The sequence below is a fragment of the Parus major genome, chromosome 12 (genome assembly GCF_001522545.3).
Source record: "Parus major isolate Abel chromosome 12, Parus_major1.1, whole genome shotgun sequence".
Taxonomy (NCBI): Eukaryota; Metazoa; Chordata; class Aves; order Passeriformes; family Paridae; genus Parus; species Parus major.
Window position 1 is genome coordinate 18,198,488 of NC_031781.1, and position 27,038 is coordinate 18,225,525.

The following is a 27,038-nucleotide window of genomic DNA, read 5'->3' on the forward strand; positions in this document are numbered from 1 at the left end:
GCTTACGATGGAAAACACTTTTCTAACCAGTGTTTAATCAAATCTTTATTTGTCTTCTGATGGTATTTTGATTGTATTGCCTATTCCAGAGGCTGAACTAAGCCTGGATCTTGAGGTTCCACTCCTCTGATATTCCCCACCTGATTTACTGATAAAAGAAATATTTACCCACTCCGTACAGTATTTACTTGTGCTCCTGTATTAATATACTAACAATAATTCCAAGCATATTGTAATTTCTGAACATCCCAGAAGGCTCCTGCTGCTGGGCAGGAGCAAATAACAGGAGCAGGATTTACAAAGGAGACAGGGTTTAAACTCTTTGTGTGCACATTATTGCCAGCCTGGCCACTGGTGCAAAGTGAAATTTATGAGGTTGTTTGATTATTAAATGACAAACTGGCTAATGCCATGGTTTAAAAGGATGGGAAATAAATCATCAGTCCAGTGTTAGTCCAGAGATCTCCCTGACAGAAAACAAAATGAAATAAGGGTTTGTGTGGCTGTAAAGTACATGGCTAATTAAAGTGCTGGAATTACACATAAAAAGAGAGGGAACATGGTCTGTTTTTCTCCACAGATATGATTAAATCCTGACAAAGCCTTATTTCTGCTCCCATTTTATCATGCTGCAATTATAACCTTTATGGCTTCTTTTACTGGCCTTTTTAAAAATATTTGGTCGGGTTATAGTTGCTAAAAAAAGGAAACACCAATCCCTTCCAGTTCTGGCAGCCAAACTGTGATGGGCTCATTCCTAAATAAGTCAGATCACACAGCTGCTTTTAAATTATTTAGATAAATTTAATATTTTGTTAAGGAAATAGTGAAACGAGACCTATTCTGCCCAAAGGGAGAAAAATATTCCTTCTTTTTCACCTTTTCCCTTTCACTCCTGGTAATAATTTAGTCCTGATAGTCCTGAATATCTGGTAACCACTCTCCTTGATCAGCTGAGCTCTTGATATCACAAGAGAACTTTCCTTTATATTAAATTCAGTTTGTAAGTGTGTAAAGAGGAGTGTGCTAAATAGAAGCACTAATTAATAGATGTACAAATTAATTAGATTTCCTCTGAGTTCTTGAGGTCACTTTAAAATTTACAAAGCTGCAGTATTTGGGCCCCTGCTAGTTGAAAAATATCTTACAAGTTTTTGAAGGGTAATTTTCTGCATCTCTTGCTGGGGTTCAGCAGTGAAGGTTCTCAGTCCTCTGTCCCCTTTTCAGAGCAGAATTTTCTGCAGCCCCATTTGTCTTTCCCATCCTTTCTGTAGCTCAAACCCACCACTGCTCAGCTCTTCAGCAGCTTCTCTGCTCTCTTTTCTGTAAAATACTTCACTGCACTTGAAGCACACATCTAAATCCTGCAAAAAATGCCAAAATTATCATTTTTTTTCCATTAGATGGTGAACTAAATCCTGAACATAGCAGTACCAGATCTGTTTATTGTTCCCAGCCCCCCCCCACTGAATGTTTCCCGTCCAAATTTTCAGAAATAACTCCATTCTACCTTTTTTGGCAGGGCTCAGGCTCTGAGTAATGGGATTTATCCATGGTCCATGCACCAGAGAGAGGGAATTTGAGGTTACCAGCTGCAGGAATCCAAAGGAAATCCCACAGCTGGCGTATCTTGGCTGGTTTTCCCTGCTCCCCCTTCATGTGATATCCACCAGTTCAGCTTCAGGAGCTCTCTTGGGCAATTACCCTTCTTCTTTGGGTCAAAATCTGGAGAAACAGGGTTTGAGGAGCAATGCCACTCTAAGGGACAGCTGTTTGGCCTTTGTGGAATAAAGAATTTTTCCTGGTGTGTGCTGTGGGTTTGAGCTCACTGAGCAATGCAACACAACAAAAACCAAGTTTTATGCTCCAAACTCCCTCCCTGTGGAGTCTGGCACAGATTTCAGCTATTTTCATGTGTGTCACATCCTCAGTGCATGCAACAGGAGTTTTCTTCATCTCACTTCTCATTTCTGTCCTCTCATATCCAACTGAGGAAACGAAAGAGAAGAAAGGAACAATTCCTATATTAAATAAAACAAATTTTCAAGTCTAGACACCAATCTCATCACAAACGTCTGTCTCCGTGCCTTCAGTGGATTCAGATTCAGGACCCTCGTGGAAAACTTACTTTACAAAAATTCCTTTTGATGGAAGCATTTTAATGAAAGGGAATTTGGCCTTGTTTTGCTTTGCCAGAGAGAGGTGCTCTTCCCCCAGCCTGGGCTGAGGATCCCCAGGCACTGCAGTGACTGCATAGAAACATTTGGGATTCATTTCACTCGGAATTTCGATGAGGAGAGCTGAGGGAAACTGAGAAATGAGGTAGGCTGGAAGACTGCATTAGTCATATACAGCACTTTCCATGCATTAATAATCAGTAATAAGCAAATATTCATAATTTAAATTGTTTTTGGGGGCCCAGGCAAGAAGTACATTTAGAGATGATAAAATATGCTCAATACTTGTTGGCTCCAAGTCTTTCTTGTAGGAAACAGCTCAGTCCCAGTTCTGTGAAGGATGGGAATGGATCCTCTGCCATAAATAAAGCTGGTGAATTCTGTGTCCTGTGGCACACTTGGATTTGGTGTTTTACACTCAGGTTATTGCCATTACTTAGAGGAAAGATGGGAAAAGGGTGGCGTGGGAAGCTGTATTTCATCAACACTGGGAAGAGAACGGAGCAGATGTTTGTGACTGGCAGGGGGAATTATCTGGGAATTGCTGAGTTCTTGGAGCCCAGACTGGAGGGGTTCTCCTGCTCCCAGGGGAGCAGCCAGGACCCAGCAGCTTTCCTTAGGATCTGTCCTCCCACCACCCTCTGAGCACCCCCTGCTTGTGCTTTCCATCTGCTCCTCCACTCTTCACAGCCAGGTTCCAAAACCACAGCTCTTTAACACATTTAAACTCCTTTGTTATTTAGGAGAAGGATTGTTTTGTGTCTGTGGGTGGGATTATACAAACAGGGAGTTAAAAAGTGCAGCTCCTCCTGAGCTCCAAACTCTGTTCTCTGTGACTGGGGATGGCTGGAGCTGTGCCAGGGCAGGTTTGGGTTGGATTTTAGGGAAAGGCTTTTCCCCCAGAGGAATGGGCACGGCCCTGAGGGGACATCGCTCCCAGGGATGCCCAGGGTGGGATTTGGGGACTCTCACCCTTGTGGGGCCCTCCCAGCTCAGCTTCTCCTGTGATTATTTGGTAAACAGGAGAAGCCCTCACTCAATCCCCTGATCAAACACAACACACAAAATGCATTGTCTGTGAAACCAATTTGAGCAGAAATGTGTCAGGACAGTTCAGCAAACTTCAGGGAAACATTTCAATTACCAGAATGTCAGCGCTGTTGGTTCAGCTTCAGAATATCCGTTATCCTTAAAAATAAATAAAAAAAATCTGCTTGGGCAGGAATCAAGACCAAATGGATAGAAAATTCCAAAATTTGCACTAGTCTGCTAACAAAGGAGGAGATTGATGGCACTTGACTATTCTTTAGCTGAAGTCAATATGCAGCCTGAGGGAGTTATTTACTTCTTCTTGGCAGGTGCCTCCCTCTCAAATGAGACACCAAACTTAGATGAGAAAAGCTGAGGGAATGGAACCCATCCACAGGGTCTGAAATAACCCTCAACTGCCTTGAAGTCAAAGCAGATGAGTAGCACAGGCAAAGAGGAGTTTTACTTGTCAGGCTGCCCAGTGCCACAAACCACCCTGCCTTCCTCACCCACTGCTTGCACATAAAATACCCCAGATATTTGCATGCAGGTACCAAGTTCCAGGTAAATCCTATTTTTCTTATGATATTCCAGAATTTATTGTTCTATTCCCAGCTTTCTGCAGCAATGCAGCTGGCTGAATAGCACTGGGATATTAATTTTACTATTATTTTATTTTTTAAGTCTGGGTTTTGAAGCCTGGATTAAGTGTGTCTCTGTGTTTATCCTCCTTGCTTCTCTACCACGAGGAGCTTTGCATGGCTTTGATGAGATGCCTTAACCCTTCTATCTTATCAGAGTCTGTGTGCTTGTAAAGAAGTTCATTTCCTATTTTAGTATTTAAATAGAGCACTTGAAGTGTGGGCATCAGCAATCAGAGCAATTCCAGCTATCTCAGACACCACTGCTGAAAGTCAACACGAATACAAATTAAGCTTATCTGTTGATGAAATCCCACTTTTGCCTGGAGAACCAATGGGATTGATTCCACCTCTGCTAAATTTGATTAATCACTTCAGCTGCATTCCCTGCTTACAAACAGATTGACAGGAATCAAAAGCACCGGATTTACCTGCCAGCTTTCAGTGTTTGGTCTGAAGTTACTTTTTAAGTCATGAAAACTCCTGCAAAACCTGAGGATGCTGTTTGGAAGTGTTTTTTATCTCCAAAGCCCCGGTGTCACAGCACATTTGGTGCTAACCAGACAAACCCCACCATCACACCATCCCTCAGGGAATGCTGAGAGCTGCAGGAAGTATTTTCTAGCTAAAAATATCCAGTGCTGGCACCACAGTGCTCCTGGTTTCAGACAGAAAAGAGAAGGGAATTGCTGAGAACTGGGAGAGGCAGCTCCAATGTATTTACTGATATTTATTTTCTCTCAGCAGGGAAGTTTGTCAGGTTTTGGGGTTTGTGTGGTTTTGGTGTTGGTTGTAGGCATTTTCCAGTGCTTCCCCCTGCACAGTGCCCCTGGATTTGGGAGGAACACCACACGTGGCAGCACCCACGAGAATCACCAAATCTGGTGATACTGGCATAAGAGAAGTTTTACAATCAAAGGGTTGTCAGAAAACACCCCAAATTCAAGTCTTTCCTTCTTCTCCAGCTTTCTGCTGATTTTGTTCTTGCTCCCCACGCTGAGAGTGAAGGCAGGGGAATGGAAAACTTGACTGAAAGATGAGGAGGGAGATAAGGAGAAGGAAGAACAAGCAGAGATGATGGGAAGAGAAAAGAAATACTTTATTTTTCATTCTTTATCTTATTTTCCTTTGTTTTCCGCCTTTCTTCTCTCTCTGTTCTGTTTCCATTTGAAGTCAAGGCACTGCAGAGTAACGAGGAGGCAGGAGGGGACCCCCATTGCTACCTGACCCAGGCAGCAGCCAGAGGATATTGGTGCAGGGGATTACGTTATAGGATATTGGAAGACAGGAGAAAAGGGCTTTTCCTTTCTTTTCTCTCTTCTTGGAGAGTTGTGCAGTGGAACAAGCCAATAAACCTAATTTCACCCTGTACTGCTGAGTGCTCAGTGCCAGTGTTTAGCACAGCAGATAATGTGAGTGTGGAGGAAATAAATGAAGCAGATGTTCTCACGTGAAAATGAGAAGGATTTATTACATCTCCCCTCTGCAAGACACCCCTCTAATGCAATTTGAAATTGTTCCCACTCAAGTCATGGCAGCCTTGTTAAAGGAACATTTCCAAGGGGCTGTCCTACATGCTGGGATGTCCCAGGAAATCTGTCACTCTTCCCTGTCACCAGGAATTGCAATAATCCAAACCCCAGAGAGCGTCAGTGCTGTGTCCTCTCCTCCTTCCAGCTCGTGTCCTGTCTCTGCTCCATGCCCGTTTTCTGATGGATGCTCAGGGCTCCATCCAAAGCCAGATAATCTCATTGGATTTTTAACACTGAGCAGGCTGGGAATCAAGGTTCCTAATTAGGAGTTTGCAGGAAAAAAAAAAAGGAATGAGAGAGAGAATGCAACCTTCTGTGCTTCTCTTCCAGTCCAAGTTGTGTTGCTGTGCACATTGTTGCTGCTGGAGGTATTGCAGCAGCATCAAAAATGTCAGTGTGGGGTGGGAAACATGCACCAGGTTTGGAAAAGCTGCACCAAATTTGGAAAAGCTGCACCAAATTTGGAAAAGCTGCACCAAATTTGGAAAAGCTGCACCAAATTTGCTGCACAGGTACCAGATGGAAGATTCTGATGCCCAGAGTTCTCTGAGGAAGTGTCACATTAGAGGGAACAGATCAGGGTGTGTTGAGGAGGTGACCTAAAGTGGGATTGATTAACAAAGAATCACAGAACGCCCCAGGCTGAAAGGGATCCACCAGGAGCATCAGAGTCCTGCTGCTGCACAGGACAAACGTGGTGGGCACAGGGACTGTAGCCAGGCAGTTTCCAGGCACGATGAGCACAGAATCTTCCAGGCTGGGGTTTCTGGGATCATTTGGAGTGGGAAGGGTGATGTGAGTGAGAGCACCTTGGAAAAGTGGCTGATGCTTGGCCAACATGAAAGATCTGTAGGAGATCATAAACAGCTCTGGTTTAGCCATGGGATTTTGGGGAAAAAGGAGTGTTGCTCTTTCACTGCTCCTTTTCCACAAGAGCTAAAAATCTTCTCGGATTTTCAGTGCAAGGGAAATCTGGAAAAGGGAAGGGAAAGCTGAAGGGACACACACAAGTGACAGAATGTGACTAACACATCAAAAAGACAGAAATTTCCTGTGCTCTGTGCTATTTGGAGCAAGGATGTGGGTCTGGGGCTTCAGTCAACCACACCCAGTCCCCATCACTCAAACTGGGCTTAAATTCTCCAGCCCAGGAGGATTGTCCCAGGTTTTTCAACAGACATAAGAAATCAAAGGTGATGAGACCAGGCTGGATGGGGTTTGGAGCAGCCTGGGAGAGTGGAAGGTGTCCCTGCCCATGGCAGAGGATGGAATGGGATGAGCTTTAAGGTCCCTTCCACTCCAAAGCATCCTGGTATTCTCTGACTCTATTTTGGGGCGTTTTGGTCTCTGATTCTATTCCAGGGTTTCTGAAATAGGACCAGAGCCAGGCTGGTGTCAGCTGCTTGTTGTCTGGACAGAATTCTTTAAGGTTACCCACAGGTTTTGTTGTTCTTGTGCTTCTAAAATGTGTTCTGACAAGCAGAGAGGGAAGCAGCTTCCTGCAAGTGAATGAAACTCACACGCAGAGGGCAATTCAGGGCCTTCTGTAGTGCTTAAATTCCACTTAAATCCCATATTAAGGGCTTAGTTTTACATCTGGAGTGAATTTGGTTGTGTGAAGGGCTGAGTCAGAGCTCCTGATAGTGTCTGGATCATAAAAATGATGATTAATGGTGGGATTAGAATAGTGGCAGTGTGGACAAACCATCCTGTGCTGGAAGAGCTTTTGTCTGATGTAGTGGAGTCACAAAGATTTCACAAAACCAGCAGAACTTGGAAGATGAATAAATTGGCAGAGGTTTTATTTGGCAGTTCTGTTCCTTTTCTGCTTTTCTTTCCCATACACACAGAGGTGCTGTTGCCCAGTATTCCCTGGCTGCCAGTTCTGGGATGTATCACTACAAGACATTTGGGCACGGGGTGTTTTTTGTCCCTTTTTTCTTTGGCCATCACAGAGGAACATCTGCCTCACATTTAATCCTTGAGTGCATTACAGCCAGGGCAAAATAATTTTATGCTGTTTTGTGTTAAAGGCAGTAGCAGCTCCTGAAAATCCTGTGTTTTCTCTGGAATCTGTATGATGGAGTATAGCTCAGTTCAGATGGCTGTATATATTTACATAAATAAATATTTGTGGTCCCAATTGCAGGGATTTTATGCAAAAATAATTCTATTTTTAGGAAGAGGGAAGAATTTTAAGAAATAGGATGGAAGAGTTCTAGTGTCATGTTTTATCATTTCTAATAATATTATTTTCTACAATATTTTAATAAGACCACTCAGCTGAATTGTGTAATTTTGTTTTGATCCAAATAGTTAAAAGATTATAATGGCATTTATTTGATTTCCAGTTAATTGTCAGTCAACCCTGAAGCTCATTTATATCAGCATGCAGATAAGGAAAAAAATCTTTTAAGCACAGTTTATTAAATGGCAACACTATTAGCATACAAATTATGCTCAGAATAGAATAAACAGGTACAAAGTTCATTAACATATGATACAGACAGTCAGATCTCAGATGGGATTCAGTGGGACCTTTTCAAAAATACCAGGGCTGTCAGCAGCAGGGACAAGTCATTCACTCAGCCAAACTTTACTCACATTTCCTCCTGCATAAATCACTGCTAATTCCGAGTCACCCGGGAGCTGTGCTCATCTTTCTGCCCCTCTCTCGCTTCCCTTTGTAGTTTTTAATGCAGCCTCTCCTGCTCCTCAATCTTGGTGAAATTAGAGGAGTCAGATATTGTCTCTGTGTCTGGCAGCATGTCTGGAGAAATTTATAAACAATATATCTTTGCACAGCCTGGAAATAAAGAGGGGGTTTGCTCCTGAGCAGCAAAGGGAGGCTGAGCAGACACGGCTTCAAATCGGATTTCTCAGATAATAAAAATTACTTTGCCTCTGATTTCATCAGATCCAGATTCCTCCCTTTTTATCAGCACAGCGCCGTGATGAGGCCTCAATAACGCTGGGAGGTGTCAGATGTTAGAGGCAGACAGGAGACAAGAGGGAATCTTTACAAAGTATCAGGGTTACTTTATTTGGAAAAGAATTACACCCTTGAAGGGAGAGCTGCCCTTCTGGCAGGGCTGAAACCTGCAGAATTCACCCAGTTTTACACCTATCCAGCTCAAGATTTTGATGAGGATTTCAAAGCCCTTTGCTGTTCGAATCCATGCATTTCATATCCATGAATTAACATCCCCCCTCTCCCAAAAACAGACTGGCTGAACAATGCAGCGGTGCACAAAGCTACCCCTGCTGCACTTTTAAATCTAATGACTTGACACCTCTTTCTTTTCTCAGATTTCATTTCTTCTACCAGCCTTGTTAAATACATATTATTCTTTCATGCTCTTAAGATCAAAGCAAATAGCCATCAACAATCTTTTGTTCACACGAGACAACACGTTCGGAGATGGTTTGTTTGGCCTGGTTAATTAAAAGCCGTACCTATCATCCCTGCTTGATTTCTCAAGTTCTTTACTTAAAAAGTATGTGTGACAATTTTAATGAGCTCTCACTTCTTCCCCACAGCCCCGTGGCTTCTGGACAAACTTTGTAAACTCTTCTTTTTGAACATCACACGGAGCTCTGACTCCAGCAGATCCCGGGGACTCTGCTTGTTTTCCCTTCCTGCACATGGTGCTCATCTCATCTCCTGATGGAGTCACTCAGAGGGGAATTTCAGTATTTATATCTGATGGGTTTAAAGTGAAAGAGGGCCAGGTTAGATGGAGAAGGAGGGAGAAATATTTTACATTGCTGGTGACAAAATGCAGCTGTGTTTGACCCTGGCAGTGCCCAAGGCCAGGCTGGAGGGGGTTTGGAGCACCCTGGGGCAGTGGAAGGTGTCCCTGCCCCTGGAACTGGATGATCTTTAAGGTCCTTTCCAAGCCAAACCATTCTAGGATTCTAAATTTCTTCATGACAATATTTCTGTGTATTCCCAATTTGCTCTGGTGTGCAGGAACTTTGCATGAATAGTCAGAACTGGATTTTCATCTCTTCTTTTGCTCACATCAGCTTGGTTTAACTGAGCTGCTCACCCAGAGGTTGCACCAGGCAGGGGCACAGGAGGCAGCAGGACTCTGATCAGGATTTAATTGTGTAAATCAGAGATGCCAGCCTAGAGTTAGGCCTGTGCTTAAGCAACCCCTTGCTGACTCAGGGCTCTATGAACAGCTGGGTCCTGAGTTCTTCCTTCCCCTGCCTCTTTCACAGCATTGCATTTATCAGATCTGCTTCAGATCTCGTGCTTTTGGTCCTTTGACAGGCACTTATTTACTTATTGAGAGAAGTCCAGTCCTCCTGGCAGACAAAATATTCTCCTTGCATTGTGTTGGACAAGTTAAACTTTTCTGTCTCGTCACAGCACTTGGAATTGCCTTGTCTGGTGATGCAGCTGCTAAGAATTATTATCTATAGCCTTCACACAGCCTCAAATGTTGTGAAAAGGAATGGTTTCCAGCAAGCCTTTCAGCAGGTGAGACGTGCCTTTCACAGCTTCTTTTTAAACCATTTGTCAGAGCTTGATCCAAAGCCCATTAAAGGCAATATTCCCATCCCTTCTGCATCACAGCTCCCTGATTTGAGAGAGAAATGGGAGAGGACAAAGTGCAGCCCCTCTGAACCCACCCAGGGCTCAAAGCCGTGGCTCTGAGGGGTTTTAGGGCAGCTCTGCTGTTCTTGGCACCTGGGGCAGCGTTTCACAGGGCATTTGAAATACATCATCCCGATTTTCTGCTCTGCTCCGTCTTCCCATCCCTCTCCTGACACAGAGCTCAGTACAGCTGGAAATTTCTCACTTTTTCAAATGTTCTTTTTTTTTTTTTTAATTCCCTTCCCCACTAAACTAATTACTCTGGAGTTCCTTTGTGCTCTTACACAAATTCTGCCGAGTGTCTTATTTACTGCTCGCTCTAATTGTCGTTAGGTAGCGTGACCTGTTTCAAACAGCTCAGGAGCTTTTATTTAGCAGATTTTCTCTCTGCTAAGCTCTGTTTTGATCCACTGAAAGAGCCATTCCATCCTCAGCCTGCCCAGCCATTGAAATATTGTTTCAGAACAGCATTTCTTCAGATCAAACGTGACACTGACAGCTCTTGAGTGGGTACAAACCCCTCTTAGTGGCTAAATGAGAGAGATGGGAATTATCAAGGTCTCAATTCATCATGAAGAATACAGGGATGAAAAATCTGAGGCATGACCAAACTTCAGTGAAATAGCTGCAACCAGAATCCACAGGGGCTAAGACAGAGCTTTCAAAGCTTCTCCCCTTTGCCATTCTGTATTTTACAGACTGTTTTTTCCTGTGTATTTACCTACGTTGATGCTTTTGGGGATGGAGATTGTCTTTTTTATTTATTTATTTATTTATTTATTTATTGCTTTATGCCACTTCTGGATTTTAATTTGCACCTAAGAGCTTTCAGGTGCAACTGCAGTAAAAGTAACAGGTCATCAATATTTGATGGAGAGAAAGACACTGAGGTGTTGTGTCATAAATTATTATTCAGGTTGTTATTTATGAACATTTGCTGATCCACACTGGCATCTCTTTGGGTACTGTTTGATGAGCACCATGTGTTACCCAGGCACTCGACTGCATCCCCTATTTTATCACCAGCAGTTTTTCTGGTGGTTGGTGCAAGCTGATGGGAAGAAACGCTCCATTAATGCAAAAAATATTGCAGAGGCAGAAGGGGATCTCTTGGAAATGTTTCTTCATATTCAAAGCTGCCTTTGGAACAGTCAGAGGGGTGTCCCCACCCAGAGGAGAGGACCCAGGGCTCCTGTGTTGATGCACAGGAGTGACACCAGCTCAGCTCATGGGATCACAGAATCATGGAATACCCTGAGATGGAAGGGACCCAAAAGGATCAGAAACACTGCCCCAGGGGCTGAGATCCAGCCCCTGTCCCTGCCCAGACACCCCAAATCCCAGCCTGGGCATCCCTGGAGCTCTGCCAGCCTTGGGAATGTTCCCATTCCCTGGGGAGCCTGGGCAGTGCCAGCACCCTCTGGGGAAGATCCTTTCCCAAAAATCCAACCCAAACCTGCCCTGACACAACTTCATTCATCCTTCCTTATCCAAAAAATATCATTCAGCTGATCCATGGCAGTGTTGAGGAGCGGACTTTGCTTCTTCCTATTTTCCTCTGCTCCAGCTCAAAATGATGGATTATTAAAGCTGAACTTATTTCCTCACTGTACCACAGTGGCAAACCCAGAGCTGCTGCAGTACCTGGTGATTATTGCCAAGGAAACAAAGATTTTTCATTCAGGCCTCAATCCCTTCCCCTCTCAGCTGCACACCCCAGTGACAGCAGCACAGGGACCTCTCTGCTTGTCCCAGTCCTAAATCCACCCTGCCCTGCTCAGGAGCAGATCTTTGTGCAGGGAAAGGTCAGATGAGCGTGGGAGACATGGAATTAGGGGGATGTGAGTGAGAAGATCACCAGGAATCCACGTTTAGTGCTTCTCCTTCCCAGCTGAGATGCTGGGAGGGTGTGACAGGAGCAGGACAAGGTCTGACGTGTGTTCCACTGGCAGCTACAAATGTACAAATGCCAGAATGGGGAACAGAAACACTCTGTGATGGGGTTTTTTTGTGTGTTTAATGGTTCTGATGCTGCTGCCAGCTCCAGCTTCTGCTCTTGTGATTGTTCATTTCCTTTAATAATTCAGTACATCACCCAATCTTATGTTGTTAGTAATAAATATTAAATACCCAAGCTGTGATGCATGAATTAGATATTTTCTATTTTATGAAAGGAGCCTTGTATTAGAGTTAAATGTCAATTAAATGAGGGATGTAAAAAATGATGCAGTGCTGCTGTGAGTGAATGGAGCCTGGCTTCCTGTGGAGTTGTGGCTTACACTGAATTTTTTTGAGTGTAAGGAAAGGTGACATTTGGGTGCAGGTTCTCTGATGCCTATTGAGAACTGAGCTTAGCAGCAAAAGGAGATTCACATGGGACCCTGACCCCATTTTTATGAAACTTCCAGGACCTTCATGTCCTAAATTTCTTCTAAACTCAGAAAAAAAATTGTTCAAGTTCCACATTTGCCAGGTGCAGCAGGTGGACGTTGAAGAACTGGGGGGAAAAAACCCAAAAATATTACAGAATAATATTTTCTGTGCTAAAGTTCATTGTTAATTCAGCTTTGATTTGAAAATCCTCTACTTTTAGATGCGTGTTCTGTGTGATTCTGTAGAAAATCCCCAAAATCCTGAAGTCCTGCCCTTGTATGTGACAGCAGAAGGGACCCAGGCACAGTGACAGCTTATCCAAGGAAATAATATCCAATCCTTGTCCTGACTTATACCCCAAAGCATCTTGTTAACATGAAAAAAATAATAAAAAAATTTAAAATTTAAAATTAAAATTAATTTTAAAAATTAATTTTGTAAAAAAAACCCCAGGAGTGGTCCTGAAATTACCATTAAATGCAATTTCCCCCATACTCTGCAAGCTGATATAAACCACCCAGTGACTCCAAGGTGGTTTGGGGGCCCTTTGAGACAGTGATGGAATTGATTTGGCTCCTTGGCCTGTGAGGTGGCATTTGAGCATCTCAGCCAGCCTGATAATATCTTTTAATAATCCTGACAGAGCTCCACGGGCAGCTGGGCTCACACACAACCTTAGCTTGGCTTAGGAACACTGAGTTTGTAAAAAAAAAAACAACAAAATCGTGGTAAAATAGAACACAAGGAAGAAGCAAGTTGAGTCTTTTGACTTTTTCTTGAGATTCCAGATTTTGCTGTAAGAAAGTCACCAGGAAAAGTGAATGATCAACCCTGGTTTGGCAATAACACATTTCTAATACAGAAATTAATAAGCAGCAGAAGTGAAAATTGGTTAACACATATTCAGCTTGCTGTAGAAGAGAAAAATCACAATGGAAATGTTTAAATATTAAAAGTCACACTGCATTTCTGTTACTGCTCCTCTGCCAGAAATCTTTTTTATTTCTATTTTTCCATTGTTTCCCAGGAAAGTTGTGGATTCCCCATCCCTGGAAGTCTCCAAGGCCAGTCTGGAGGGGACTTGGGGCAACCTGTGATGGTGAAAGGTGTCCCTGTGCATGGCAGGGCGTGGGATGAGCCTTAAGATCCCATCCAACCCAAGCCATTCTGGGACTGTGGGATTGCATTTTGTTTGTTTTTCCCCAGGGTGATGCTCCTGGAGGATGGCAGCCTCAGGATCTCCAACACCTCCAAGGCGGATGCTGGGGTTTACATTTGTGTAGCCACAAACCAGTTTGGAACAGCCAGGAACTCAGGGAACCTGATTGTGAAAGGTATTTCAGTATTTCCTTCTTTTGTGGAACGAGGTGAGCTTTAAAAACCCTTCCAACCCAAGATTCTCTGATTTTGGAACTCTTTTATTTTTATTTTTTTTAATATCCTTGTTTTCAGTAGTATCATAATGGTTGTTGCAGCCTGCAGTGCAACCTCCTCCTCCTTAACTTTGCATCTGGCAAAAATCTTTTGAATATTCACCTTCTGACAGAGCAATTAGCACTGATACAGCTCAAAGTGTGAGCTGAGGTGGTGGAGCAATGAAAACACCAAGAACTTCAGGTTTCCAGCAGCTCTGGCTTCATTAAGGTTCTGTCCCTTTCATGTGTCCCATACATTGGGGCAATATGGGAAAATCCCATTAAAACATGAAACAAAAAAATTTAGTTTGCTTGGCATTTAGGAAGTTTATTAAAACACCGAGTAACAACATGGTATAAAAATGATCTTGTTTGCAGGGAACATTTGTTTTTGTTTCCCCTCTGGAGAAGTTTGGGCTGTTCAATTATAGGCCTCATTGCTTCAGCATTATTTTCAACTGAAATGTCAGAACTTGGGAAAGCATAGCTAATGTGCAAATTAAGTTTATTGCTGCTCATTGAGTTGTTTATTCTTTGTGGGAGAAGACTTTATTGCACCTCCAGCACTCACATCTCCCCTCTTTTCTCCTCTGGAATGGGATTTGCCATATAATGCGTTTTTGCTGTTGCTAAGCAAGATAGATGGATAAAGCAGAACCAAGAGCTTTTAAGAAGCTTTTAAAAGTATTTGAGGTGGAAGTTTTGAAGACAAGCCCATAAAAGAAGTAAAAAATATCACCCAAGTGAACATTCTGCATTAGTGAGGATGAGGAGAATACAACAAGAAGTATGAGAGGGTGGGAATACCATAATAAATTAATTCAGTTTTCGTTATCACTACTAAAAAACACCCCTCATGCCCAAATCCAGTGTAATTTCTAAAAGGACAGTTTTCAATATTTATTTGGTGGAGATAAAAAGGTTCAGACCCATAATGAAGGAGATGTTTGATAAGAGCAGGGCCCAAGGCCAGGCTGGATGGGGCTGGAGCAGCCTGGGACAGGGAGGTGTCCATGCCATGGCTGGGGTGGCACTGGGTGGGATTTAAGATCCCTTCCACCCCAAACCTTTCAGAATTCTCTGATTTAAGAATCACTTAAACTCCGGAGTTCAGCTGTGATGAGAACTAACCCAGCCTCGTGCACATTTCCTTCTCTTCCTCCCCTCACATTATTTTCAGATCATATTAATATTGTTGAAGAGATTCTGCTCTCGTTTTCTACATGTGTCTAAATTCTCACCACTTTATAACACTTCCATGCACAAAAGCTTTATTCAAGGGAATTGCTTACAACAAAGTGGTTGTTATCTCTAATCTGTCTGCCAGTCATATCAACAAAAGTGAAGCCATATAAACCCATTTCTTTCCCCTTCAGCGAGCTGATACTTCCCCTCCTAAGAGCTGCAAGTTTGGGTCTCCATGTAATGGGTTAAAAATGATCAAATAAATAATTTTCCTGCCTGGGAAAGTCTTTGAAGCCATAACTTGAGTAGTGCTGTGGAGTAAAGTACCACTGACATTAATAGAGATTAAGGATGTCAATGTCTAAAGTGAGTGGAGATGAGCAGCAATTTTGCTTTTGCTGCAATCTTTGGCCAGGAGAATTCTTCAAGTTCAAAGAACCGTGGGCAGGTTTTTAGGAGAAGTGTGTACCTTTTGATTGAAATCATAACTATTGCTTATGGGCTTTATGAAGTAAACATAATATAATTTATATATTATAATATATATTTATATAATTTAGGGTGTTCCTAATATAAATATAAACTAATTTAGGGTGTTCCTCTCACATCTGCTCAGTCTCAGGCACACAACGTGGTTGTGGGGCTGGTGCTGCCATAGGAGTGGTTTAAAATCATCACCATATTAGAGAGAACTCCCTTTATTACAGAACATTTGAGCCAATTTGAAATCATTTCCCAAATGGTACAAACCTCCTTCAATAACCTCTATTTTTATAAGCATTTTAATTAAAAAGCTCTAATTTTTTTGTCTCCTCAGAAAGGACTGTCATCACCATTCCTCCCTCTGACACAGACGCAACAGTTGGAGAGAGCATTGTCCTGCCCTGCCAGGTGTCCCACGACCCCTCCCTGGACCTGGTGTTCTGGTGGTCATTCAATGGCCAGAGAATTGATCTGAGCAGAGGAATCCATCACTTTGAAAGGATTGGAAGAGTGAGTTTCCCAAACTCCTTGATGAAACTCTTTGCCACAATCTTTATGCCACACCAATGTTTCTCATAATTCCTCCCTCGCTGTTTATGTGCCTGGCAAATCACTGTTTCTTTACAAAGGCTGCAACCATTTATTTTTCTTCCCTAAATTTCATAAAGGCACTTGAGTTATTTGTGAAGCCATAATAAAAATGTCCCCATGAAAGAAACTGATGATAGCTATGAATATTTTAATTTAAAAGCTGAATTTTTTATTAATATTGAGCAATTTATTAAAATGCCCTGTACAGAAAGCATGTTGTGAGTAATTAGTTTACTTTTTTTTTTTTTTTTTTTTTTTTTTTTTTTGGTATCTCTCCAGGAATCTGCTGGTGATTTGATGATAAGAAATATTCAGCTGCATCATTCTGGGAAATATGTGTGCATGGTGCAAACTTCTTTAGACAGTCAATCTGCAGCAGCAGATATAATTGTGAGAGGTATGTCTGTAAGGGAGACACACATATCTTTTAGAGGAATTAGGAATTCTTAACATCAGCTGTTGTTTAAACGGTTCCTAGGATGTCAATTCCATGTCTCAACAGTGAAATGTTTTCTTTCTTTTACTCTTGGCCCCTAAATTGTGGCCAGCATGATCCTGGTGCTCAGCCAGGGGAACCTCTGCAGTTCTGCCCTGCTTTCTTTGGCAGAAATGTTGGGCCACACAGATCAGAGGGAAATCCTCTAATCTCAGCAGTGTTGTTATTTCCTTCAGGCATCTCTGGGTCACTCTGCAGGCTGGGAAAATCCAAATACCTCATTCCTTTCCCTTATTTGGAGATAATATGAAATAATATTTCCTAACTCAGCTTTTTACAGCCAGCAGTGAGGAAATGCTGTAATGGGAGCAGATCTGTAAACCTAAGAGAAATCAGAAATCTGTGTAGTGCACCATCCTGCATTCTTTCTGAACTCAGTTTTGATTAAATTCAGTCAGAATTCTCCGAATGCTCAATGGTTCAACAAAAGACAACATTGGGTGCCTCTCTTTGTCAGACACAAAAAAGAAATCATTCTTTTGTTTGTAGTTTCCACGTTAGCAACATCAAGACATTAATTTTCCTGACTCATAAAAATGTAATCCAGGCATGGAGCCATCATTTAGGGATTGTGCAGCTTCATGAATAATTCCTCTGACTTGAGAAAGTGAGAGCTGCCCAACCCATTCCAGCGGTGAATCTTCTCTTCCCAATACCTTCCTCTTAAAATGCTGATCGTGTCAGGCCCCCCAGGTCCACCAGAAGATGTTAAAGTTGAACATGTTTCTAGCACGACTGCTGGCTTATCCTGGAAGCCTGGAGTAGATAACAACAGCCCAGTGCAGATCTACAGTGTCCAGACCAGGACTCCCTTCTCGGTGGGATGGCAGGCGGTGGCCACAGGTGAGCAATTCGGGACTTGCCTTGGATTTATTTATTTTGTATGTACCATTAATTACCTCAGAAATCCATTGGTGGTGTCATGTTTGCCTTCAGCTCCCGAGGTCATTAACGGGAGGACTCTCAAGGCCACAGTGGTGGATTTAAGCCCCTGGGTTGAGTACGAGTTCCGGGTGGTTGCCAGCAACAGCGTTGGGATTGGGGAGCCGAGCAGGCCATCGGCTCTCCTGAGAACCAAAGCAGCAGGTAAGGCCCTGCTTTCTGCCAGGATTTTTCAGCTTTCAGCTGTGGGAATTTCACTGCAGCAGAGCCACTCCTTCCTACAGGGTTATTTACCCAATTCCACAGGCGGGGAACCAACGAGTTCCAGAAGAACGCGTTACTGGATGGACTCGGAGCACCCTGGGGCAGTGGGAGGTGTCCCTGCCCATGGCAGGGGTGGGACTGAAAGGGCTTTAAGGTCCCTCCCAACCCAAACCATTCTGGCATTCCATGATAGAAGCTGGAGTTAGCCTATGTTCCTCCCTTTAATGTGTCCCAACCAACCTTTCACTCAAGCAACTGCGGAGAACAATTTTTGTTCTCCCAATTAAATCCAAATTTTTACACCACTCAAGGACTTTCACATGAAATAATAACTCCACTCTCTGAATATCCCTTAGCTGCAGAGGTGTTTGATGTCTGAGCATCAGAAGGAACAGGGTAATTTTAACTTTGGCAATTGGAGGAAATAAATGACAGCATCCAAAGCCCAGTGAAACCAACAGCTTCTAGTGACTGCAGAGTGGAAGCCTTTCTGTCTGTCTGTCTGACCTTTACTCCTTTATCTTCTGGGAACTGGAACCTCACAGGAAGCTGCCTCATTCCTGGGTGACCAACACTGTCAGTCCTTTGACCTGCTCAGTTTGCTACAATTTATTTGCAGCTCAAGCCTTTGGTTTGTTTTATTTTCCTCCCAGCCCCCTGCTTATCAACTCTCTCCCACCTATAAAATCAGTGTTTTATAGGATGGAAAGCAGTAAAATGGAAGCAGCTTTTACAATCCACTTTCTCTTCTCTGTTTATCTCATTTGCCAAGCTCTGAAGTTTGGCAGGCTGCATTTCAGGACAGATCTCAAAATACAGTATTGTACATTATACAGAAGAAAATACATTCCTTTTAGAATGTGGAATCCATTTGTTTCTGGGAATAGAATCCCAGAATGGTTAGGATCAGTAGGGACCTTAAAGACCATCTAGTTCCAACCCCCAGCACCTTCCAGAGGAAGTCAGATTTTTTTATATTTCCCAGCAAAGCATCTCGAATAAATATTCTCCATTACACGACTGATCGCAAAGACCAAATTAATCTTGAGAAGGTTCTTGTTGCTGTTACCACCATGGGGCTTTGTAAAGTGGGATATTCAAAACCAGACAGTCAGTGAAAGCTTTCATCTTTTTAAAGCTTTTATTTATTTATTTACTAGGGGGATTCATAAGACTGGGGCGACAAGGAGAAAGAAACAATGAAATTATTGTTATTTATCATGGCAATAACACAGGGAAGATTATTTCCTTACAGCATAGCTCTGTCTGAAGTTTAACAAAAGGGACAGAAAGACTCACTTCAGGTTTTAGCTGCTTAACTCCTTCACTGCTGTAAATTCTTCTGTCTCAAGATGTTGCAGTGCAGTGGGACAGTATCAACTTTTATTAATTTTTTAATCAGAATAAGAAACTGAAATCATTAGGGCAGTGTGGACAGCAAATACTTGGCCAGGAAAGGGTGAATTTGAGCTGCACTGTTGTAATAACTATTTTGCCAGCTGAAATTTGAGCATTAGTAGATTTGTGGATGCAAATGAGCCAGTGTTCATTTCATTAAAATGGAGCTGAGAATTAATTGAGCCTCTGTTGGTGCACTCAGCTGTAAATTTTCATCTGTTTCTCAACTCTGACCCAGTTGAGGCTCTGCTGAGCCACAGCACAAAATTTTCCCCATGCAAATGGAGTAAGTACCAAACACATTTAACACATGAGCTAATTGAGCATCACTTGGTTCATGAAACAGCGAAACACCAGGACTGAAAGTTTGTTTTGCTGTTTCCACACAATTCCTGTCAGTCTGAGATGATTTCCCTCTGATGTGCCCAAAGACATTGACTGTGGGTGACAAAAATGAGCAGCTCTGTGAAAGCCTCCAGAAGAGCCCAGGCTGTTTGCCCTTGCACAAAAAAATGATCCTGAAATTCCTCCCATTTCTAGAGGAAGGAATCAGATCAATATTGATATGTGGATTAGAATCTGGAAATGATAATGGGTTGACATCAGTTTCTCTGAATTTTAAGCACTCCTGGAGTTGGGTTAATGCATTTGTCAATGGGAGGGACAAGCAGATATGGAAAAACTTGCCCAAAATATCGAAAAAAGGCTTCTGAGATGTAAACATCCCACCTATTTCTCACCCTACACATCAGCTTTTCAGGCAGTGAGAGCTGAATGAGGACAATGACAAAACAGTCTTGAATTTTCTGAAGAGAGTTTGGAGATGGCACCACCAAATGTCCTGTAGAGGGTTCCTGTCTCTGCCCATTCCAGGGATCTCCTCTTCTCTTATACTTCTCCAGCAGCTGAAAAAAAGCATGACATCATAGAACCACAGAATGATTTGGGTTGGAAGGGACCTTAGAGAAGAAATAAAAAGCAAGAGGCAGGAAATGCTGTTTTCTTTGCCTCGCCACCATGAGCCCTTTCAGCCTCAACAGAGTTCCCTGATCTCAATCCTCTGGTGTCACACACCTGTGCAATTCTGGAGAAATCCAACTCTGATCAACCAACTTTCGGACACTCACAGTCTTGGAGAAGAGAAAAGCAAATTGTGAGTTTTGAATTTGCTAAGAAAAGCATACAACCAATTAAAAAAATTAATATATTGCTCCAACAACATGTTTACTGAACAAATGCATAATTAGTAAATCAGTAGTGTTGCAACTACAGTCTGAATGGAACATCATTTTGCCAATTAGTTGATGAGGCATAATAATGTCAGATACTTGATGCTCCTAGTTCTTTAATTAATTTTTTTAACCAGGGTACTCGTGTATCACATGCATCTATGACTTCAGCCTTAGAAAATGTGTAAACATCGTTTCAGTTCATTTCAAATGGGCTGCTGTGCAGTGCAATCCCTGTCCCACCTGTTGAGAGGTGGAATGGCTGCAGGTGAGGTAGGAAATGCTCTGATCCCACTTGGAAAGGCCTCCAGGATCATTGAGTCCAACCTTTGGTCGATCACTGCCTTGTCCAGAACTGGGCACAGCACTCCAGGAGTGGCCTCAGCCGTGCCCAGAGCAGAGGGACAATCTCTGCCTGGTCCTGTGGCCACACTATCCCTGATCCAGGCCAGGTGAGCCTGGCCCTCCTGCCCACCTGGGCACACCAGGCCTCATCACCAGCTGCTGTCACCAGCAGCCCCAGGTCCTTTTGTGCTGGGTCACTTTCCAACCACTCTTCCCCCATCCTGGAGTGCCCCATGGGGCTGCTGTGACCCCAGAGCAGGACCCTGCACTTGTTGAGCCTCACAGCCCTGGCCCCACAGATCCAGCCTGGCCAGATCCCTCTGCAGAGCCTTCCAGCAGATCCACACTCCCACCCAAACTGGTGCCATCTCTGAACTTCCTGAGGGTGCCCTCCATCCCCCAGATCAGCCATAAAGACAGCCCTGGCCCCAGGAGTGAGCCCTGGGGAACCAGCTGCAATAAACACCTTTTCTTCTCCAGTCCCTGTGGTGGCACCTACGAACATCAGCGGAGGAGGAGGGAGCCGCTCCGAGCTGGTCATCACCTGGGAGGTAATTCTTAGCTCAATTAACCTCAGCTAACGGGGGAGAATCCGTGGTGAAATCACAGCCCTGCTGAAATCCAAAGGATTTTGGTCACCAGCCTTGGTAAAGCCTGGGTTTCACCCTGGATGTGGAGAGCAAACAGCCTGTAAGATATACAGCAAGTTTTCTGTGTTATAGGGAACAATTTATAAAAATAAACAGTTTAAGAGGCATGTTGTAAAGATGTTTAAAAGTCTGCATAACCCTCTTATCTCCATTGTACAGGAGGTGCTTAACACACTAATCTGCTTGGCCATTTTCTGCATTTACATTTTTCCTACTTTTGTTTACATGTTTTCCATTCTGGAACGCTGTGCTGACAAGACATATCCTATTATGCGTTAAAGGAGATGAGCCCTTTAATTCTCCAGCACTCCAGCAAGAGCAAAGAATACACATTTTCAGAGCAGTTAATGCCAGACAAGTTGCAAAGGGTGAGTGCAGGTCACTTCAGAGAGTAGAAAGTGAGTGCTGTGGGAAGGTGTCTCCTTTTCCAGCCTCCCAGCAGCTTCCCAAAGGTGCTGGGATGAAGGCAGACAGCCTCTGCCAAAGCCTGGGAAGTGATGGGGCACCTGCTTGGTCAAAAAGTGAAAAATCAGATCAAAAGAAATTTAAAAAAAACCCCACTTAGATAAATAACACCACTGATGTTCTCCCCACCCTGTGCTGCAAACAGAGTGAAATTCCACTTTCCCTGAACTAAGTTTTCCTCCATCTGCACCTTTTGCTCTTTTGTTTCATTTTCTCCTCTTTGGGAGCAGAAGAACATGAAAATGGAAAACAACCTGAGAGGTCTCAATCAAATTATCCTGTTGGACTCCATAGTGTGTCCTGAAAAACAATCAGAAGAAATCCTAATTATGGCCAGCTAACAACACTGAACACGACTCTGCAGCTTTCTGTGATGAACTCACTAAATGTCTTGATTAAATCTGAGGTCACAGAAGCCTCAAAAACAAATTAAATGCTATAGAAAGTAGCTTGAACTCCTATAAATCCCCAGTGAGCCATCATCCCTCACATTTAACTCTCTCAGGACTGGAAAAGAGATGGAAAGGGGAATATTGGGTGTTTGTAAAACACTGAAGGAAAGACGTGTTATAAATGCCAGGGCAAGCTTATTATCATTATTTTTATTGTTAGAATTAGAAGGATATCATGATAAAAATAACATGAGTGCCCTGAAATCTTCTGAAGTGCTTCCAGATTTTCCCCTATCATCTCACACTGCTTGTTCTCCCAAGAGTTTGCAGGAGAAGAGGTTGGAGCCAGGACTCAGGTCCTGACCCTTTTTCTGTGTTTTTTCACCATTTTCCATGCCTGCTTTTCCATGCCCCTTTCTTTGATGCAAGCCTGTGAAATAAATGTTTTACTGAGAAACACTTCCTTTCTCCATTTAATCCTGATTTTGTTTCATAAATGTCCTCTTGGTTTGAGAACGTGGAAGTATTTTTATCCCATGAAAAACCAAACTCCATGCTGGACACGGTGCTGCTGTAATTGCCTTTTCAATTTGAGCCTTTCATACATACCTTGACATGAGATTTTATTAATAGAAACATTAATTTTGCCATGTTGACTTGCAGGAACATTTCTGTTCTGAGAACTTAAATATGTTCATGCACTTGAGGCTTTCTCCTTGCTGAAAAAATCACGTCAGTACTGTACTCAGAGGCAGGCAATTATACAACTGACACACATTTCTTTGTATACATTTGTTCCTTCCCAACTCTTTTTTTTTTCCTTTAAAATCATTTATTTAAAATTAGCATTCCTATGCCCCTTTGGGGAAAAGAAAAAATCTACAAGCTACGACTTGTACTGAGTGAAACGCTTTTAATTTTGCAAACTTCATGCCTGAAAGAGACAACTTTAATGGAGCTGATCAGACCTTTTGTTTCTAAATCAATTGCCCCGATAGATTTATTATTTTGATTTTTATTTCAATATTACATTGACGGATGGAGCAAACATTATTATCTTCTCCAAGGCACAGCCAGCTAAATCAATACCACTAAAATATAGTCAGGGAATGAAGATTCAATTAAAACTGTGGATACATGCAAACCTTTATTGACTGCCTTGTCACCGCAGCCAGTGTCAGAAGAACTCCAAAACGGGGAAGGTTTTGGCTACATCGTCATGTTCCGTCCCCTGGGCTCAACAACCTGGACCAAAGCTGTGGTGGCCTCGGTGGAATCCAGCAAATACATTTACAGGAATGAGAGCATCACACCCCTCTCTCCTTTCGAGGTGAAAGTTGGTGTCTACAACAACGAAGGAGAAGGGACCCTGAGCTCCATTTCCATCATCTACTCGGGAGAGGATGGTAACACAAGTTACTCCTAGTAGTAATGGGTGTGCAGCAGCAATAGGTGACAGGTATGATCAGGCAGATCTCACAGGGTTTTTAAGGACCCTGCTCAAACCTGCTCATTGGATATTTGTAACAGATATGAGGCAGGGGATGGGAATCTGAAGTAAAAATAGCAAGGAGCAAAATTTCAGAATGATTTTCAGTAGAGGCCCTGTTTCAATTAATTTTTCGCCAAGGTGCTGCTGCTGAGTGTGTTGGGAAAACCGGGAGACACTCAAAGGTGTTGCTGTCAGAGCATTTGGTTCCTCAGACCGCTCAGTGGAGCCGATCTCTGAAAATCTGCTCCAGCAGATGGGGAATGACCAATTCTGAAAACAGGATTTGCTGCCATTCCACCATAAGTGGAGAGTAAAGCTCGTGGTTACAGCAGGGGCTCTCCCTCCCCCTGCTCAGTGTCTGTGATCACTCCCGTGTCCCACAGCTGTGTTTTCCTGTCCCAGAGCCACAGATGGCCCCGGCGGGCGCCTCGGCGCTGAGCGTGTCGGCGGCGGCGGTGGAAGTGTCCTGGCTGCCCATCCCCTGGAACCGGCACACGGGAAGGGTGCTGGGCTACGAGGTGAGGGCTGGGCTACGAGGTGAGGGGCTCTGACACCTTGAAGGTGTCCCTTTCCTGTCCAGAATCCTTCTGGCCTTCTGCTTCCTCCTCCCAGTCAGCAAACGGCTGCTCTCAAGTCAACAGAACATGGAGCTGTTCTCCTGACTCTCGTTAACAACAACCCACCTGAGAGAATCAGGAGGATTTACAGCCCAGAACTCCAGCTCTGTCCCAGACCTTTTGTGTTCAGATCTGGGGACAGAACAGGGCAGGATAAATGCCCTCCAGCACTACCCAGAGCTTGTGCTGTGGTGCATTGAAAGGATTTTAACTTCTACCTCCTCTTACAGTCATAAAATCATTTAGGCTGGAAAAGACCTTTAAGACCATCAGGTCCAACCATTAACTCAAATGTTTGAAGAGGGCAGTGGTGGAGTTCCCATCCCTGCAGGGATTTAAAGGCCATGTGCATGTGGCCCTTGGGGACATGGTTTAGTGCTGGCCTTGGCATTGCTGAGTTAATGGTTCGACTTAAAAATATTTTCTAACCTAAATGATTCTTTGATTTCAGGATTAAGTAATGTCAGATATCGTTCCTTCTCATTTTACTTGCACAGTGAAGCAATTTCTTTTCTGTTTTCTACTTTTTTTTTTTTTTTAATTTGTAGATAAGAGGAAAACAAGTCAAAACCACTTTAAATTCTGTCCTATCATTGCAATGTATAAATGAAGGTAATAAGAGTCATGTACAGTCCACAAACCTTCCTAAATCAATTACTCTCTGAAAAAAAAAGCAGGTCTAAATAGGGGTCACTGAATCAAAACTACAGCCAGGATACAAAATAATTAAAAACCTTTTAGATGATTGAGATAAATGTTCTTTTGTATCTCTTTAGGTTTTCTTTCATTGTGTTCAACCATAAAACCAACAAAGCTTTTATCCTTCCTTACCTTATCAAAGGTTTCCTTCTGGACATCTGTAAATTTAAGGATTTCATTTAGTTCCTTAATTGGGATTCAGTCTCTGAAACGTTATTGCTTCTCTATAAATATTCATGCCTGGGTTTACATCCTGCTAGATTGGAGGACAAAAAAATCCTGTATTCCTCGAAATCTTCCTTGTCAGCATGTCTGCTTCCCAGCCAAGCCTCTAATTGCTGGAACACAATGAATTGCCTGTTCTTTGTTCTCGCTTTTTAGGTTTTATATTGGATAGATGATCCCAAGGAAAGCACAGCTGGGAAGGTCAGAGTCAGTGGGAATGTGACAGCCAAAAACATCACGGGCCTGAGAGCTAACACGGTGTATTTTGCAACAGTCCGTGCCTACAACACTGCGGGGACGGGGCCCTCCAGCACCCCGGTGAATGTCACCACCAAAAAATCCCGTGAGTATTGGATCTGGCACAACAAGTGTCCCAAATTCCCAGCTGGGACAGGCACATGTCAGCTCAGAGCGACCCATGGCCGCCAAACACTTCAATAGCAAAAAAAACTAAATGCCAAATTTCTTCATAAGTCAGACAACAAAACCTGTGACTGAGGAACTTCCTCTTGCCCTAAGTGACGGGGAAGGATTTTTGTTTGCCTTGGGATGGCAGACACCTCTTTCTTTCAGGGGATTTCAGAGTCAGTGGAGGAAGGATGTCCACAGGTCCAGCCAGAGATTCTGGGCTGAGGCTGTTTAGGTTTGGGGGTTTTAAAGGAAGTTATTGAATGCAGAGGGGTTTTGAGAGCTCTGAACTTTGCACTGCAGAGGGCAGCATAAGGGATACATTGATATAAAAGCAATTTAATATTTTTCTTTTTTCTTTAATTCTAAAAAGCCCTCTGCTGTTTTGTTTTCCTTGGACTCTGTTTTCCCAGTAAATTACTGATCAGCCCTTTAGCATAAAAGAGAAATATTTCTCCTGAGTTTCACTGAATTTCCTCTTTTCTATATGCTGTCCCATGCCATTACTCCAAGTGCAATATAGGAACAACTTGTAGAATGAGTTAATTGATTTTTAATTGCCACCAAAAAATATTTATTGTAAATAAAACAATCAAAAATAAAGCCAGAGAAGATATTTCTGAAGAGCTCAAACAGGACCCATCCCTTGAAGTGTCCAAGATGAAGTTGGATGAGGCTTGGAGAAGCCTGAGATTGTGGAAGGTGTCTGTGACCATGGCAGGGGTTTGAATGAAATGAAATTTAAGTGCTATTCCAACTCAAAACTTCCTGCAGTTCCATGACTTTTCTCACAGTCAATTTTTCAATGAAAAATAGATTCATCTCTGGGAATTTTTCCCTCTATTCCTACATGCATCTGTATGAAAGACAAGTTAAAGACATGGCAGTCAAATGACAAAACACAGAAGGAATAAATTTGCTTTTGTTTTACATCTACTTTATCTTCCGTCAAATTCAGGGTTGTGCTAATGGCTCATTTAAAAATTAAAGTCAAAATAACCTTTTTAATATTTAAATATATAGATTAAAATTTCAAGCTCTGTCTGTGGAAGATGCAAGCACTTGCAATAAGAGAAGAGATAATATGTCAAGAGAATATAAACAGTGTGCACCTGGAGCGGGAGATGGAGCTCCAAAGTAATAGCTCTGTCTTCCTGCTCAGCATCAGGATTCCTGCAGCCCCCTGCTCATCCCATTATTGCAGGGACTCAGCAAGGCTGAAACGATCCTTCTGCCAAGGAGGTGCAACTCTGATTGAAATGTTCTTCTCTCAGATCCATGTAAGGTCTAAGGTGACATCCTGGTTTCAGTTAAAAGTACTTGGGGAGGTGGAATTGGTGTCCTCAAACCATGGACATGGCTCCATAAGGAGATGTTCTCTTCTGCATGGATTATATGGCATGGATTTCTTTCATTATATGGCATGGATTCCAGAAAATCCTCT

The 27,038-nt window shown here is 42.9% G+C and overlaps 1 protein-coding gene across 2 annotated transcripts in view; it reads left to right on the forward strand.

Moving 5' to 3' along the window:
* The window catches only part of CNTN6 (contactin 6), a 125,427-nt gene that overhangs the window by 94,038 nt on the left and 4,351 nt on the right, over window positions 1-27,038 (forward strand). For both annotated transcript variants that reach the window (XM_015641429.3, XM_015641430.3), the window contains exons 12-20: window positions 13,565-13,692; window positions 15,776-15,951; window positions 16,312-16,429; window positions 17,213-17,371; window positions 17,465-17,614; window positions 21,127-21,197; window positions 23,325-23,559; window positions 24,048-24,163; window positions 25,343-25,529. In XM_015641429.3, the coding sequence (XP_015496915.1) occupies window positions 13,565-13,692; window positions 15,776-15,951; window positions 16,312-16,429; window positions 17,213-17,371; window positions 17,465-17,614; window positions 21,127-21,197; window positions 23,325-23,559; window positions 24,048-24,163; window positions 25,343-25,529 (1,340 nt within the window). The remainder of the gene's footprint in view (window positions 1-13,564; window positions 13,693-15,775; window positions 15,952-16,311; window positions 16,430-17,212; window positions 17,372-17,464; window positions 17,615-21,126; window positions 21,198-23,324; window positions 23,560-24,047; window positions 24,164-25,342; window positions 25,530-27,038) is intronic.